This window comes from Hypomesus nipponensis, chromosome 10 (genome assembly GCF_054491055.1).
Source record: "Hypomesus nipponensis isolate SF chromosome 10, ASM5449105v1, whole genome shotgun sequence".
Classification (NCBI taxonomy): domain Eukaryota; kingdom Metazoa; phylum Chordata; class Actinopteri; order Osmeriformes; family Osmeridae; genus Hypomesus; species Hypomesus nipponensis.
The window spans coordinates 2,300,696-2,312,925 of NC_140370.1; the positions used below are offsets into that span (position 1 = coordinate 2,300,696).

Consider the following 12,230-nt stretch of genomic DNA (forward strand, 5'->3'; position numbering starts at 1 on the left):
CAAATGACTCGCCATTGAAATCATCAGCATTGTAGTTGTTCTTATTCGCTGACGTTCTTTGTGTGATAGACAGACGAAAATATCCAATGATACTACACACAGAAACTGGCTATGGGTTTAGATGGTTTTGGGCCTTCTTCTACAGAGACACAAAACTTTATTTTACAAGTACACAAATCTTTTTCTTCTACGGAGACACAAAACTTTTTTTACAAGTACACAAATCTTGTTTGCAAGTTACAAATCTTTTTTGCAAGTACACAAATCTTGTCCCTCCTTGAGTCACCACCTTACCGCGGTGGAGGGGTTTGCGTGTCCTAGTGATCCTGGAAGCTATGTTGTCGGGGGCTTTATGCCCCTGGTAGGGTCACCCAAGGCAAACAGGTTCCAGGTGAAAGACCAGACAAAGCGTGACCAAAAAACCAACCATGAAGAAAAACATAAATGGTTCTCAGTTGCCCCTGCCCAGAAGCGGGTCACCGGGGCCCCCCTCCTGGAGCCAGACCCGGGGGTGAGGCTCGATGGCGAGCGCCTGGTGGCCGGGCCTTTTCCCATGGGGCCCGGTCGGGCACAGCCCGAAGAGACAACGTGGGACCCTCTTCCAGTGGGCTCACCATCCGCAGGAGGGGTCATGGGGGTCGGGTGCAGTGTGAGACGGGCGGCGGCCGAAGGCGGGGGCCTTGGCGGTCCGATCCTCGGCTGCAGAAGCTAGCTTTAGGGACGTGGAACGTCACCTCGCTGGCGGGAAAGGAGCCTGAGCTGGTGCGCGAGGTAGAGAGTTTCCGGCTAGATATAGTCGGCCTCGCCTCGACGCACAGCACGGGCTCCGGAACCAGTCTCCTTGAGAGGGGCTGGACTCTCTTCCACTCTGGAGTTGCCCTTGGTGAGAGGCGTCGGGCTGGGGTGGGAATACTTGTTTCCCCTCGGTTCGGCGCCTGTACATTGGGGTTCACCCCGGTGGACGAGAGGGTAGCCTCCCTCCGCCTTCGGGTGGGGGGACGGGTCCTCACTGTCGTTTGTGCTTATGCACCAAACGGCAGCTCAGAGTACCCACCCTTTTTGGAGTCTCTGGGGGGGGTGCTGGAAAGCGCTCCTCCCGGGGATTCCCTCGTCATCCTGGGGGACTTCAATGCTCATGTGGGCAATGACAGTGAGACCTGGAGGGGCGTGATTGGGAGGAACGGCCCCCCCGATCTGAACCCGAGTTGTGTCTTGTTGTTGGACTTCTGTGCTAGACACGGCTTGTCCATAACGAACACCATGTTCAAGCATAAGGGTGTTCATATGTGGACCTGGCACCAGGACACCTGAGGTCTCAGTTCGATGATCGACTTTGTAGTCGTGTCGTCGGACTTGGGGCCGCATGTCTGGGACACTCGGGTGAAGAGAGGGGCGGAGCTGTCAACTGATCACCACCTGGTGGTGAGTTGGCTTCGATGGTGGGGGAAGACGCCGGTCAGGCCTGGCAGGCCCAAACGTAATGTGAGGGTCTGCTGGGAACGGCTGGCGGAACCCTCTGTCAGAAGGAGCTTCAACTTCAGCTTCGATCATGTCTCGGGGGGAGCCGGGGACATTGAGTCCAAATGGGCCATGTTCCGGGCCTCCATTGTTGAAGCGGCTGACTGGAGCTGTGGCCGCAAGGCGGTCGGTGCATGTCGCGGTGGTAACCCTCGGACCCGGTGGTGGACTCCGGAGGTGAGGGATGCCGTCAAGCTGAAGAAGGAGGCCTATTGGACTTTATTGGCTGGTAGGACTCCTGAGGCAGCTGATGTGTACCGGCAGGCCAAGCGGTATGCGGCTTTGGCGGTCGCGGAGGCAAAAACCCGGGCATGGGAGGAGTTAAGCGAGGCCATGGAGAATGACTTCCGAACGGCTTCAAAAAGGTTCTGGACCACCATCCGGCGGCTCAGGAGGGGGAAGCAGTGCTCTGTCAACACTGTATACGGTGCGGATGGTGCGCTGCTGGGGACGTCCTGGATCGGTGGAAGGAATACTTCGAAGACCTCAATTTCACCAACACGCTTTCCGACGTGGAGGCAGAGTCTGGGGACATCGGGGGGGGCCCTTCTATCTCTGGGGCTGAGGTCGCCGAGGTGGTTAAAAAGCTCCGCGGTGGCAGGGCCCCTGGGGTGGATGAGGTCCGCCCGGAGTTCCTTAAGGCTCTGGATGTTGTAGGGCTGTCTTGGCTGACATGACTCTGCAACATCGCGTGGACATCGGGGACAGTGCCTCTGGACTGGCAGACCGGGGTGGTGGTTCCCCTCTTTAAAAAGGGGGACCAGAGGGTGTGCTCCATCTTTAGGGGGATCACACTCCTCAGCCTCCCTGGGAAAGTCTATTCAGGGGTCCTGGAGAGGAGGGTCCGTTGGATTGTCGAACCTCGGATTCAGGAGGAGCAATGTGGTTTTCGTCCTGGCCGTGGAACAGTGGACCAGCTCTATACCGTCCGCGGAGTCCTGGAGGGTACCTGGGAGTTCGCCCAACCAGTCTACACATGTTTTGTAGATTTGGAAAAGGCGTTCGACCGTGTCCCTCGGGGGCTCATGTTGGGGGGTGCTCCGAGAGTATGGGGTACCGGATTCCCTGATCGGGGCTGTCCGGTCCCTGTACGACCGGTGCCAGAGTTTAGTCCGCATTGCCAGTAGTAAGTCGAACTTGTTTCCGGTGAGGGTTGGACTCCGCCAGGGCTGCCCTATGTCACCGATTCTGTTCATTACCTATATGGACAGAATTTCTAGGCGTAGCCAGGGTGTTGAGGGGGTCCGGTTTGGTGACCTCAAGATCGGGTCGCTGCTTTTTGCAGATGATGTGGTTGTGTTGGCTTCATCGGGCCGTGACCTTCAGCTCTCACTGGAGCGGTTCGCAACCGAATGTGAAGCGGTTGGGATGCGAATCAGCACCTCCAAATCTGAGGCCATGGTAATCGACCGGAAAAGGGTGGAGTGCCATCTCCGGGTCGGGGAGGAACCAAGCGGAGGAGTTCAAGTATCTCGGGGTCTTGTTCACGAGTGAGGGAAGAATGGAGCGCGAGGTCGACAGGCGGATCGGTGCTGCGTCCGCAGTGATGCGGGCTCTGCATCGGTCCGTCGTGGTGAAGAAGGAGTTGACTCGAAAGGCGAAGCTCTCTATTTACCAGTCGATCTACGTTCCTACCCTCACCTATGGTCTCGAACTATGGGTAGTGACCGAAAGAACGAGATCGCGAATACAAGCGGCCGAAATGAGCTTTCTCCGCAGGGTGTCCGGGCTCTCCCTTAGAGATAGGGTGAGAAGCTCGGTCATCCGGGAGGGGCTCAGAGTAGAACCGCTGCTCCTCCGCGTCGAGAGGAGCCAGCTAAAGTGGCTCGGGCATCTGATTAGGATGCCTCCTGGACGCCTCCCTGGTGAGGTGTTCCGGGCACGTCCCACTGGGAAGAGGCCCAGGGGAAGACCCAGGACACGCTGGAGGGACTATGTCTCTCGGCTGGCCTGGAAACGCCTCGGGGTCCCCCAGGAAGAGCTGGTGGAAGTGGCCGGGGAGAGGGAAGTCTGGGCCTCCCTGCTTAGGTCGCTGCCCCCGCGACCCTATCCCCGGACAAGCGGTAGATGATGGATGGATGGATGGCACAGATGATCTATAGACCCAGTTTTAAAAAAGGAATCAGATGGATTTTTTTTTTTTTTAGTTTGTTCGGTAGAGCCAATCAAAAGCGGTGGCGAAGCCGCCAAACGAGACGCAAGAGCATATCTCAGCAACCATTTGTCCGATTGTCACCAAACTTGGGTTCAATCGTTCCCATGAAGAGCAGAGGAGGCCTGCAGTGTTATACCAGAAAAATAACTTTGAACTCTCAGTACTTTTGAATGCAAACAGATGTTTCAACCAAACTTGGTGTATTGTATGAGTGCAACAGGTTGTTGTGACTTAATTGTTGCACAAGTGCTATGGAGGCCATGTCCTGCTCTGGACTGCTTGGCCCCTACATTGCGGCTTGCAGCTATATTATATATTTATTATTATTTATCTTTTTCCCACCATTAAGGATCCCTCAATATTTGGACTACATACTTGTCAAAATGTTCGTATTGGTCCCGATTGAGTTGCTTGTATTTTTTATTTACGTTCCGTGGCATGGTTTAGGCTTGAATTAAGTTTTTGTGGCAAAAAGTGCCTTGCATCGCACAAGGGAACTCAGTGCTAGCCTAACGTCACAACGTCAGCAATGACGCATAGATACAACGTTCTAGTAAGACAGACAGCGATACCAGCGAGCCCTCAGCATTAGGATCGTAGCTAAAAGTCTAGGAAAGTTGAGGCAACTTTTCACTAGGTACCTACGAACATGTCTTTATCTGTTGACAAGTGTGTTTTCCTTCGTTCTTTTGGTGAGCAGTCTCACGAGCACCTAGTTACCTAGCGTAATGGAGCCGACCTCCCGCCGCTACCTGCATACATGTACAGTTGGCAGCTGTGCTCCGTTTTGCTCCTAGATTCAGACCTAGCCCCGGTAAATTGTAGAGCTAGCTAACTACTAGACTTCTGGATAAGAGCGTCTGCTAAATGACTAAACTTCTGCTGTGTGGGAATCACAGGAGCTAACCAGTCGAAGGGTGTACAAAAATACAGGGTGTTGATATTCACAGCCTGGAAACATACCCATCTGCAACTGACACAAGCACACCCCACAATTTCTCCAGATATTGTACCCCCTCTAGTTCCCCATTGGAACTGTTTAGTTGAGAATATTTATTTGAAAAAAGTCTGGATGTTGGCCCAAACGCTCATTATTTAACAAAGTTAAAAATGTTTCCTTTAAGATTATCCATAGATACTATCCTGCAAGTCATTACATGAGGTAGTTTAAAAAGGATATACTTTTTAATAGTACCTTCTGTGACGAGTACCCAGAGATAGTGATTCATCTGTTCTGGCATTGCACTCATGCTAAAAACTTTGGCTAAATCTTTATAAATGTATAATTGAAAATGTTACACAATACAACAACAATACAAGGACTTTGTACTTCTGTTTTTGTCTTAATTAAGGAAAGTAATGAATAGTTAGGAAAGTCTGGTGCCTTTAGTCTCTTTCACATGGTGGAAGGAAGGTATACAGTTTATTATTAATTCAACAACGGTATCGGGTATCGACAGATGCACAAAGCCCAGGCATCGGTATCGGGACTGAAAGTCGGATCAGTGCATCTCTAATGAGGATTAGTTAGGATCATGGGCAACTCTTGATTAGTTGAACTAAAATGTTCAGCCATCTCGAATGCCAACTCGTTCACTAGCTAACAAAGGCTGGTGAACAAAACTGTTTGAGAAGATTGCAGAAGATTGGCAGGATATGACTGAGAAGTGTGTCACAAAAACTATAGATCAGATGGGATTCAAACACAGCGCACTCACGTCAGACTCAAACAATACACAAGACCATCCGAGCTTTGCTCAGCAATTTGTATTTTATTTGCAATGCTCAGTTCCTTATCTTTTCCAGTTTCCGATGCAAAAAGAAGCAATCATTTCTTAAATAATAAAGAAAGCAAAAGTATTTACAAAATTCCAATAAAACAATAATCTAAAGCACCTTTCTGCATCTGGATAACTGCCACTTCTGCTGGACAAAGATACATGGCATTACTTAGGCAATTTCTCTTTATTTCCAAAATAAAACTGACAAAACTTTTTTTCTTGTTTTTTTCTATATATATTTACAGAATGCTCCTGAAATGTGTTTCCACTTAAGAGTAGAAAAGGCTTTCGGGTCATTTCTGTGTTTTATTATTATTTCCTCCCCATCAAGATGATCTCTATAGATTTTTCAAGTTTTAATGGTGATCTGTCATTTAGAGTCCTCGCTAGGCCTTCTCTCCAAGGGTGGGGAGATTAAGAGCCTCAACAGTCCATTTGCGTACAAGAGGTAAAATATGCAGAATCCACCATGTCATGGTTGATTACTAAGAGGTGAAAGAAGGGATGGCTTTAAGGAAGCATAATAGACCACCCCCTAGTAGTCCAGGTCTTCAGTCAAAGGTCACAATCCTCAGGGGTTCTGTTCTTTCAGTTCCCCTTTGTATTAAATGACAAAAGAGAATACAACCTCCTACGTAATGCAAAAAAAATGCAATTCACCATTTTTGTTTGTTGATGAAATCAGCAACATATTCATGAGCACCCTCCCATCATATCATCAATAGAAACACGCATCAACCATGCTGCACACTCCAATAAGAAAAAAACACCCAGACAAGACATGAGCTCTGTGTTCTATTGGACATCATGCGCAACTGGCATGATATCCTGTCCTGGGAACATGCTACATGACACAGCTTGTGTCATATAGTATGTTGCATAATATAATTAATCTAGAACCATAAAAAGAGCAGCGTGTTGGTTTGTATTGTTTTCAAGAAGTTGACATTTACGCAATGACGTTTTAACGCATAGTTATAAAGCCATCGTGCTGAATAATTTTCAGGTTTATTTAATTCGGTGGAGACTTGCCTATAATAAGCAAACGGGAAGAGAGGAAGCAATAGAGAGGGAAGAAGCAAACGAGGAGAGAAATTGTTTTTTCACGGTTCTACTACTCAAAATCATCTTCCTCATTGAGGACCAAGTGAGTCTGCCTCTCAGGCATTAGAGTCCTCTTCTCTCTACCCCATACAATGTCCCTCCCTTGCTGTAGCGTTAAAGTCTCTCAGCTTAGTCCTTAGTCTTTGTCAGATTCCTCCTCTGCCTCGCGGAGCCAGGTGAAGAACGCAGTGACGGACTTGAGGGCAACACCCTTGCCAGTCTGCTCGGCAGGGTCCTTGCTGGACTCCCACTTGTAGAAGGCCTCCTCTTTGATCACATCCTCGTCGTACAGCGTGTCAAAGAACATCCGTAGGAGGTCTGGAGAGAGATGGGAGGGAGTGAGAGAAAAAAAAAGACTAATAAATGTAGGTCTATTAGAGGAAACACATTACAATACCTACTCTCAGCTAGGGGTGGGCGGTATACTGGTATGAACGCAAATACTGGTATGGCGTTGTGCCATGATATGGATTTTGCATATCATGGATATCACAATATATTCATAAATGTATTAAGTAAAGTGTTTCTGTTTGGTATAAAATGGTCAAGTAAAGTGATACTGCCTAGTGGGCTGGTTAGTCAACAAACAAGCTAGCGCAACTCCAGAGGAAGCAAACATTCATTGGAGTAAACTGCTTTTGTTGGCAAGTGTAAGCAAGCTTTAATGATGTCTGAAAATAACGCCAGTGGGGTTGATTTGCCGGACGAAGGAGAATCGGTAAAAAAAGGGGACCTCTTCTGTCGTTTGGAAATGGTTTGGTTTCTATTTATCTGACATTGATCAACAAACAGTAGCCTCCTCTTTAAGTTCTGTCGTCGAATTGTGCTAACCAAATGTGGTAACACTAGCAATCTTTTCCATGCCATGCATGTGCGCAAATATCTACCAGAATGCGTTTAACAAATCGAATGCCAGGTTGGTTTGAATTGTGAAATGTTTATTGTAGGCCAACAGAATCAAATATTCAGCCATGTAATAATTGTTTATAGCTAACTCACTACAACTATTTAAGAGTTTTCTTGTGATCCCATAAATGTAGGCTACTGTTTAACGCTAAAGTAGCTCTTCCGTGGCAAAGTACTGCGAAAGTTGGAAATTCAACTCATGCGACACACCGGAGTTAACCAATCCAAATCCGTCCGAATGCGGTAGATTAGCAGCTGCGGTGCGGATTGCATTGTCATGACAATTTAAGACTAACTACTATATTGTGATATATACCGTTCCTGTCAGTGCTTACAAATTATACCGTGATAAACATTTTGGGCCATACCACCCAGCCCTACTCTCAGCTTGAATGTCAGAAAACATTTAAAGTGACGAATGAAGCACAAACGTATGCTTCCAATACAAACAAATGTGCACTCACTAGCTGGTTGCTCCATGTGTACCATAAGGGCCTGCAGGGCGTACAGAGCCTGCAGCTCCTTCTGCTCGTCGCTCAGGTACCTCTGCAGCAGGGAAGCCCTTTGGGTAATCTGCGATACATCCACCTTATATGGGTTTTCGCCTGAATGGAAGGAAGGACACAAACAGGATCAGCGGACCTGCCCATATTAAGCTTTGACAACAAGGCCCATTCATCCTTGGCAGTGAACACTCGTTTAAAGCAAGACTACTAATGCATATTGGCGTAGATCAGAGAAGACGGTAGGGGAAGAATATTAACCTTGACTACATCCGCTACCTCTGCTATTAGGGTTGTCAAAAAAAAAGAATTGCTTGCAGTGAATTTGTGCTTGCTCAGCTGATTTATTCTTGCGCAAGTCTACATGACTATGAACATTTAGGGGCAGAAACCTATGGAGGCACTGACCCTCTTATGATTGGTCGCTTTCAACGCCATCACACTTACAGGGACATCGTTGTACCTTGATTGACAGCTTCCATTACAGGAAGCATGGAGTGATAATATAGGCTACTACACCATTATATTATTATTGTTGGTATTCTTATTATTTTTCTTCTCCTTGCGCCCCAATTTCTCAAAAAGTCCCCTGTCATAAATTTTCTAATTTGGCACATTGATACTACATCCAAGTGGGTACCCCCACACCAAAAATGGGCCACATCGGACCATAGGGGGCGCCACAGGCCACGCCCAAAAGTCCAATTTTCAAAGTGATGGCATTTCCACCCCATTGCTCCAATTCTACTGAAACTTTGTGTGCATGCCTCATTTTTCATGAGGAACAAAAAAGCCTCAAGGACCCATAAGGTCTGCCATAATGGGTTTTCCTGTACAGTGATAATTTTGAAAAACATTCAAAATTCCTCTTCTCTTGAACCAAAGGTCTAATTGACTTGAAATTTTGTACAGCTATGTATCATTGACGTATTTAAAAATGTTACTTAAGGCAATTGAATCAGGTACAAAATGGCTGAAAGGGGTGTATTTATGTAAATGTCCACATTGCCTCAATATGTTTGTGTCACTAAATAAAATGTATTTTTGAAGGATGGTTCAAACCTAATAGGCTTTAAGGTGACATGCCTCTGAAATACCATGCAGTACACCTTGATATGGCAAAATATGACTGAATTACAGCTGTTTGAACTTGGACCAAATCTGGCAATGCTCGCCATTGGAGAAACAGCTTTTTTTTTTTATTATCCAGCTATTGAACATTGTGTATTCCATGCCTGGGAATGGCTAAATTGGCTGAGATGTTGTGCTGGTAAGCAAAGGGTTGTAGGTTCAAAACCAGTCAGAGGCATAGTTTATTTTTTATTCTGACGAAGCGGTTTCTAGTCTTCCGATAAATCCTCCAGTTGTAAAACATAGCAATGCGTGTTTATTTGAGCCCATCACAACACTCCAATCATCTGTATAGCGAGACTGTGTAAACCACTGCAAAACAAGCCAGGTTCGCCACAGTAGCTAGCTACTTGTAGTCTACACATGGTAGAGATAACTCTGATGGTTAGGTGTAACTCTGAGGTGTATTTATGTAAATGTACAATTGCCTCAATTTCTTTGTGTCAATAAATCAAATATCATTTTGACTGATGGTTTTTCAAACCTAATAGGTTTCAAGATGACATCACTCTGAAGTACCATACATTCAGAGATTGAATTAGTGTGATTGAATTAGAGCTATTTCAACCTTGGCTGAATCTAACAACAATTACCACAGGAGAAACAGTTTACTTTTTTATACAGTAACTGAACATGAAATATTCAACACTTAGAATAGCTCAATGGGCTGGGACAGTCACCTGCAAAGTATAAGGTTGTAGGTTCGAATCCAGCCACAGTGTTTGGGCCTGTCTTAAATTTGAATATCTGTTTAGTTAAACAGGATGACATCGTTCTGAAGTACCATGCGCAATTTCACCTTGATATATCAAAAGATAATTGAATTACAGCTGTTTTGGCCGAATTGAACAATCTGTGCTACAGGAGAAACAGCTTCCTTTTTTAATACAGTAACTGACCACATATTCTCATCCTTGAGGGTCGCTTAATGGGTTGAAACGGTGTCCTACAAAGTGCAAGGTCACAGGTTAGAAACCACGCACAGTCTTTTGGCCTGTCATATAATTGTCATACTTGTTTAGTTAAACAGGCAGACATAATTCTGAAATACAATGCGCAATTTCATGCAATTTCGCCTTGAAATATCAACCGTTTCTTAACGTTTGTCCCAAAACTGACCAAAAACTAATACTCATATCACGCAGTTGGAGCACAGCTAGCGTCAGCACCTTGGGTACCCGGCATGCAGTGTGGCATGTCAAAAGACTTGTGGAAAATAGTTTGGTTACAAAAGCCGTGCAAGGAATTGCAGTTGTTGTGTTTGTTCAGTTAGATGCTTCTAATGTTATTGTTTGTTAGTTAATAAAATCTTGTTGGTCACCCTGATTGTGCATGTTGTGTAGTTTAATGGGACCAGAGAGTTCACTGCTGTACTGTCACAGGCTATTCTCGCAAGGAGCTGCATATGAGCTCTGCCCTAGCCCAGTTGCCCACATGCCTATTGTTAGTTGTGCATTGACTGAGATTCTGGAAAGAGATCAACTCAAGAAGAGTTAGAAGAGCTAACAAAAAGCTAATACTCAGCCTTTACTATTCATAAAATCTTCAGTTGGTGTTTAGCAGAGAGGCTAGAGAGACTGACTTGTAACCTTATGCTCATGAGTTCAAATCCCCATTCAGCCTATTGTTGTTGGTCAAACATGAAGTAGTTTGGCTCTCTTGTTGTCCAAGTCTCGATCTTCTACAGTGTACATGTTTAAAATATTTTTGCCATTTTGTGGAGGAACCCGCATTGCTGCTTGCACCTATATTTGTTTTTTTTTATTCAAATGTTTTTTTTTTATTACATGTATGCCTCTTTAATTTGTCATTTCCCCCCATGGTATCAAAAATGGTATTAAGAATCGAGTATTTTTGGGGGAATCGGTATCGAGCTTGAAATTCTAGTATTGTGACCACCCTATCTGCTATACTTACATATGATGGCTGACTGGCACACAGATGTCATCAAGGTGCGCACAAATGTGTTGGAAACGGTGTGCTGCTCCTCCAGATTGGCCTGAGAAGAGGAGAGGGTTAAGCAAGTGGAGTGTGTATCGTTCCAGACTAGACACCTGCAAACGTATCATCTTCAACAGGAGTAAAATAGAAACTAGCACGTCTCCACAACACAAACCTCCACCCAGTCTCTTATGCGCTGGTTGTTGGCTTTGTCCTGGATTAGTCTGTCCAGCTGTTTGCTCAGCTCTTCCCCACTCAACAACTTCTTCTCATTAGTCTCTTCAGACTCCAACTCCTCCCCCAATGTGAATTCCACTTTCTGTGATGAGGAAATTCATATGATCAGATCACACATACAAATGTGACACGTGCTGGTAAAAAGGTTCATATATTCAAATCATGCTAGGAAGGAAAAAGTTTTGAAGAAGTCACTAATAAACAATGTTTAGGATGACAATACTTATAATTTGTCAGAAAAGTAGGCTTGTTTTCTAGTTGGGTTTTGGGGTTCAGACGTAGGGAGTTTGTTTACTACATTATTAGTGGCCACTGCTTTTAACAAATGTATCTCTGCTGGTAAGACAATTGGCAATGGACTTGTTTATCTTGGAGTACACGCATGATGGAAATGAAGCAATCTAGTCAATTCACAACACCGTTCATATCTATCTGGCCTGTTTATGGACTGTGTGATCATCTAGCACTATGTAGGCAAGCATGTTCATGTTTTTCTGTTGCTGTTATGTACCAAACATGCAGAAAATTGACAGCCATGCACCGTATGCTTTCCTTAGTCAAACAGTTGTGAGCTACGTTAGCACATAATCCATATGGTTGAGGGTAGAGTTAACCAGCTATTGTTTCCACCTATAACCTGCCTGTAGAAAGTGTAGAAAAAGTTTGAAATCTTTCAAGGGGATCTTCTCAACTCGTAGATTGTCGTAGAGGGCCCTATCTTGCACCCAGCGCAATTGACTTTGTACACCGACGCATGCATCATTCCTATTTTGCACTTGACGCAAAGCGGAATTTTCCCTCCAGACGCACGGCAGTAAATTAGGGAATGAACTTGCGCTCCCCCAGGGGGGATTCAGCGAAAAGAGGAGGTGTGTTCTGGCGATGCTATTTTAAGGGCGCATGCTTGGCCATAATGTAGTGTAGGGCTGGGCGATATGGGTACAAAATTATCGA

General features: G+C 45.8%; 1 protein-coding gene across 6 annotated transcripts in view; it reads right to left on the reverse strand.

The window, feature by feature from the left end:
* Positions 1-5,425: 5,425 nt before the first annotated feature.
* eif4g1a (eukaryotic translation initiation factor 4 gamma, 1a) overlaps positions 5,426-12,230 on the reverse strand; it is a 47,641-nt gene continuing 40,836 nt past the window's right edge. For all 6 annotated transcript variants that reach the window (XM_084708175.1, XM_084708178.1, XM_084708177.1 and 3 more), the window contains 4 exons: positions 11,215-11,358; positions 11,016-11,097; positions 7,929-8,069; positions 5,426-6,876 (listed from right to left, as the gene is read on the reverse strand). In XM_084708175.1, the coding sequence (XP_084564301.1) occupies positions 6,695-6,876; positions 7,929-8,069; positions 11,016-11,097; positions 11,215-11,358 (549 nt within the window). In that variant the 3' untranslated portion in view covers positions 5,426-6,694. The remainder of the gene's footprint in view (positions 6,877-7,928; positions 8,070-11,015; positions 11,098-11,214; positions 11,359-12,230) is intronic.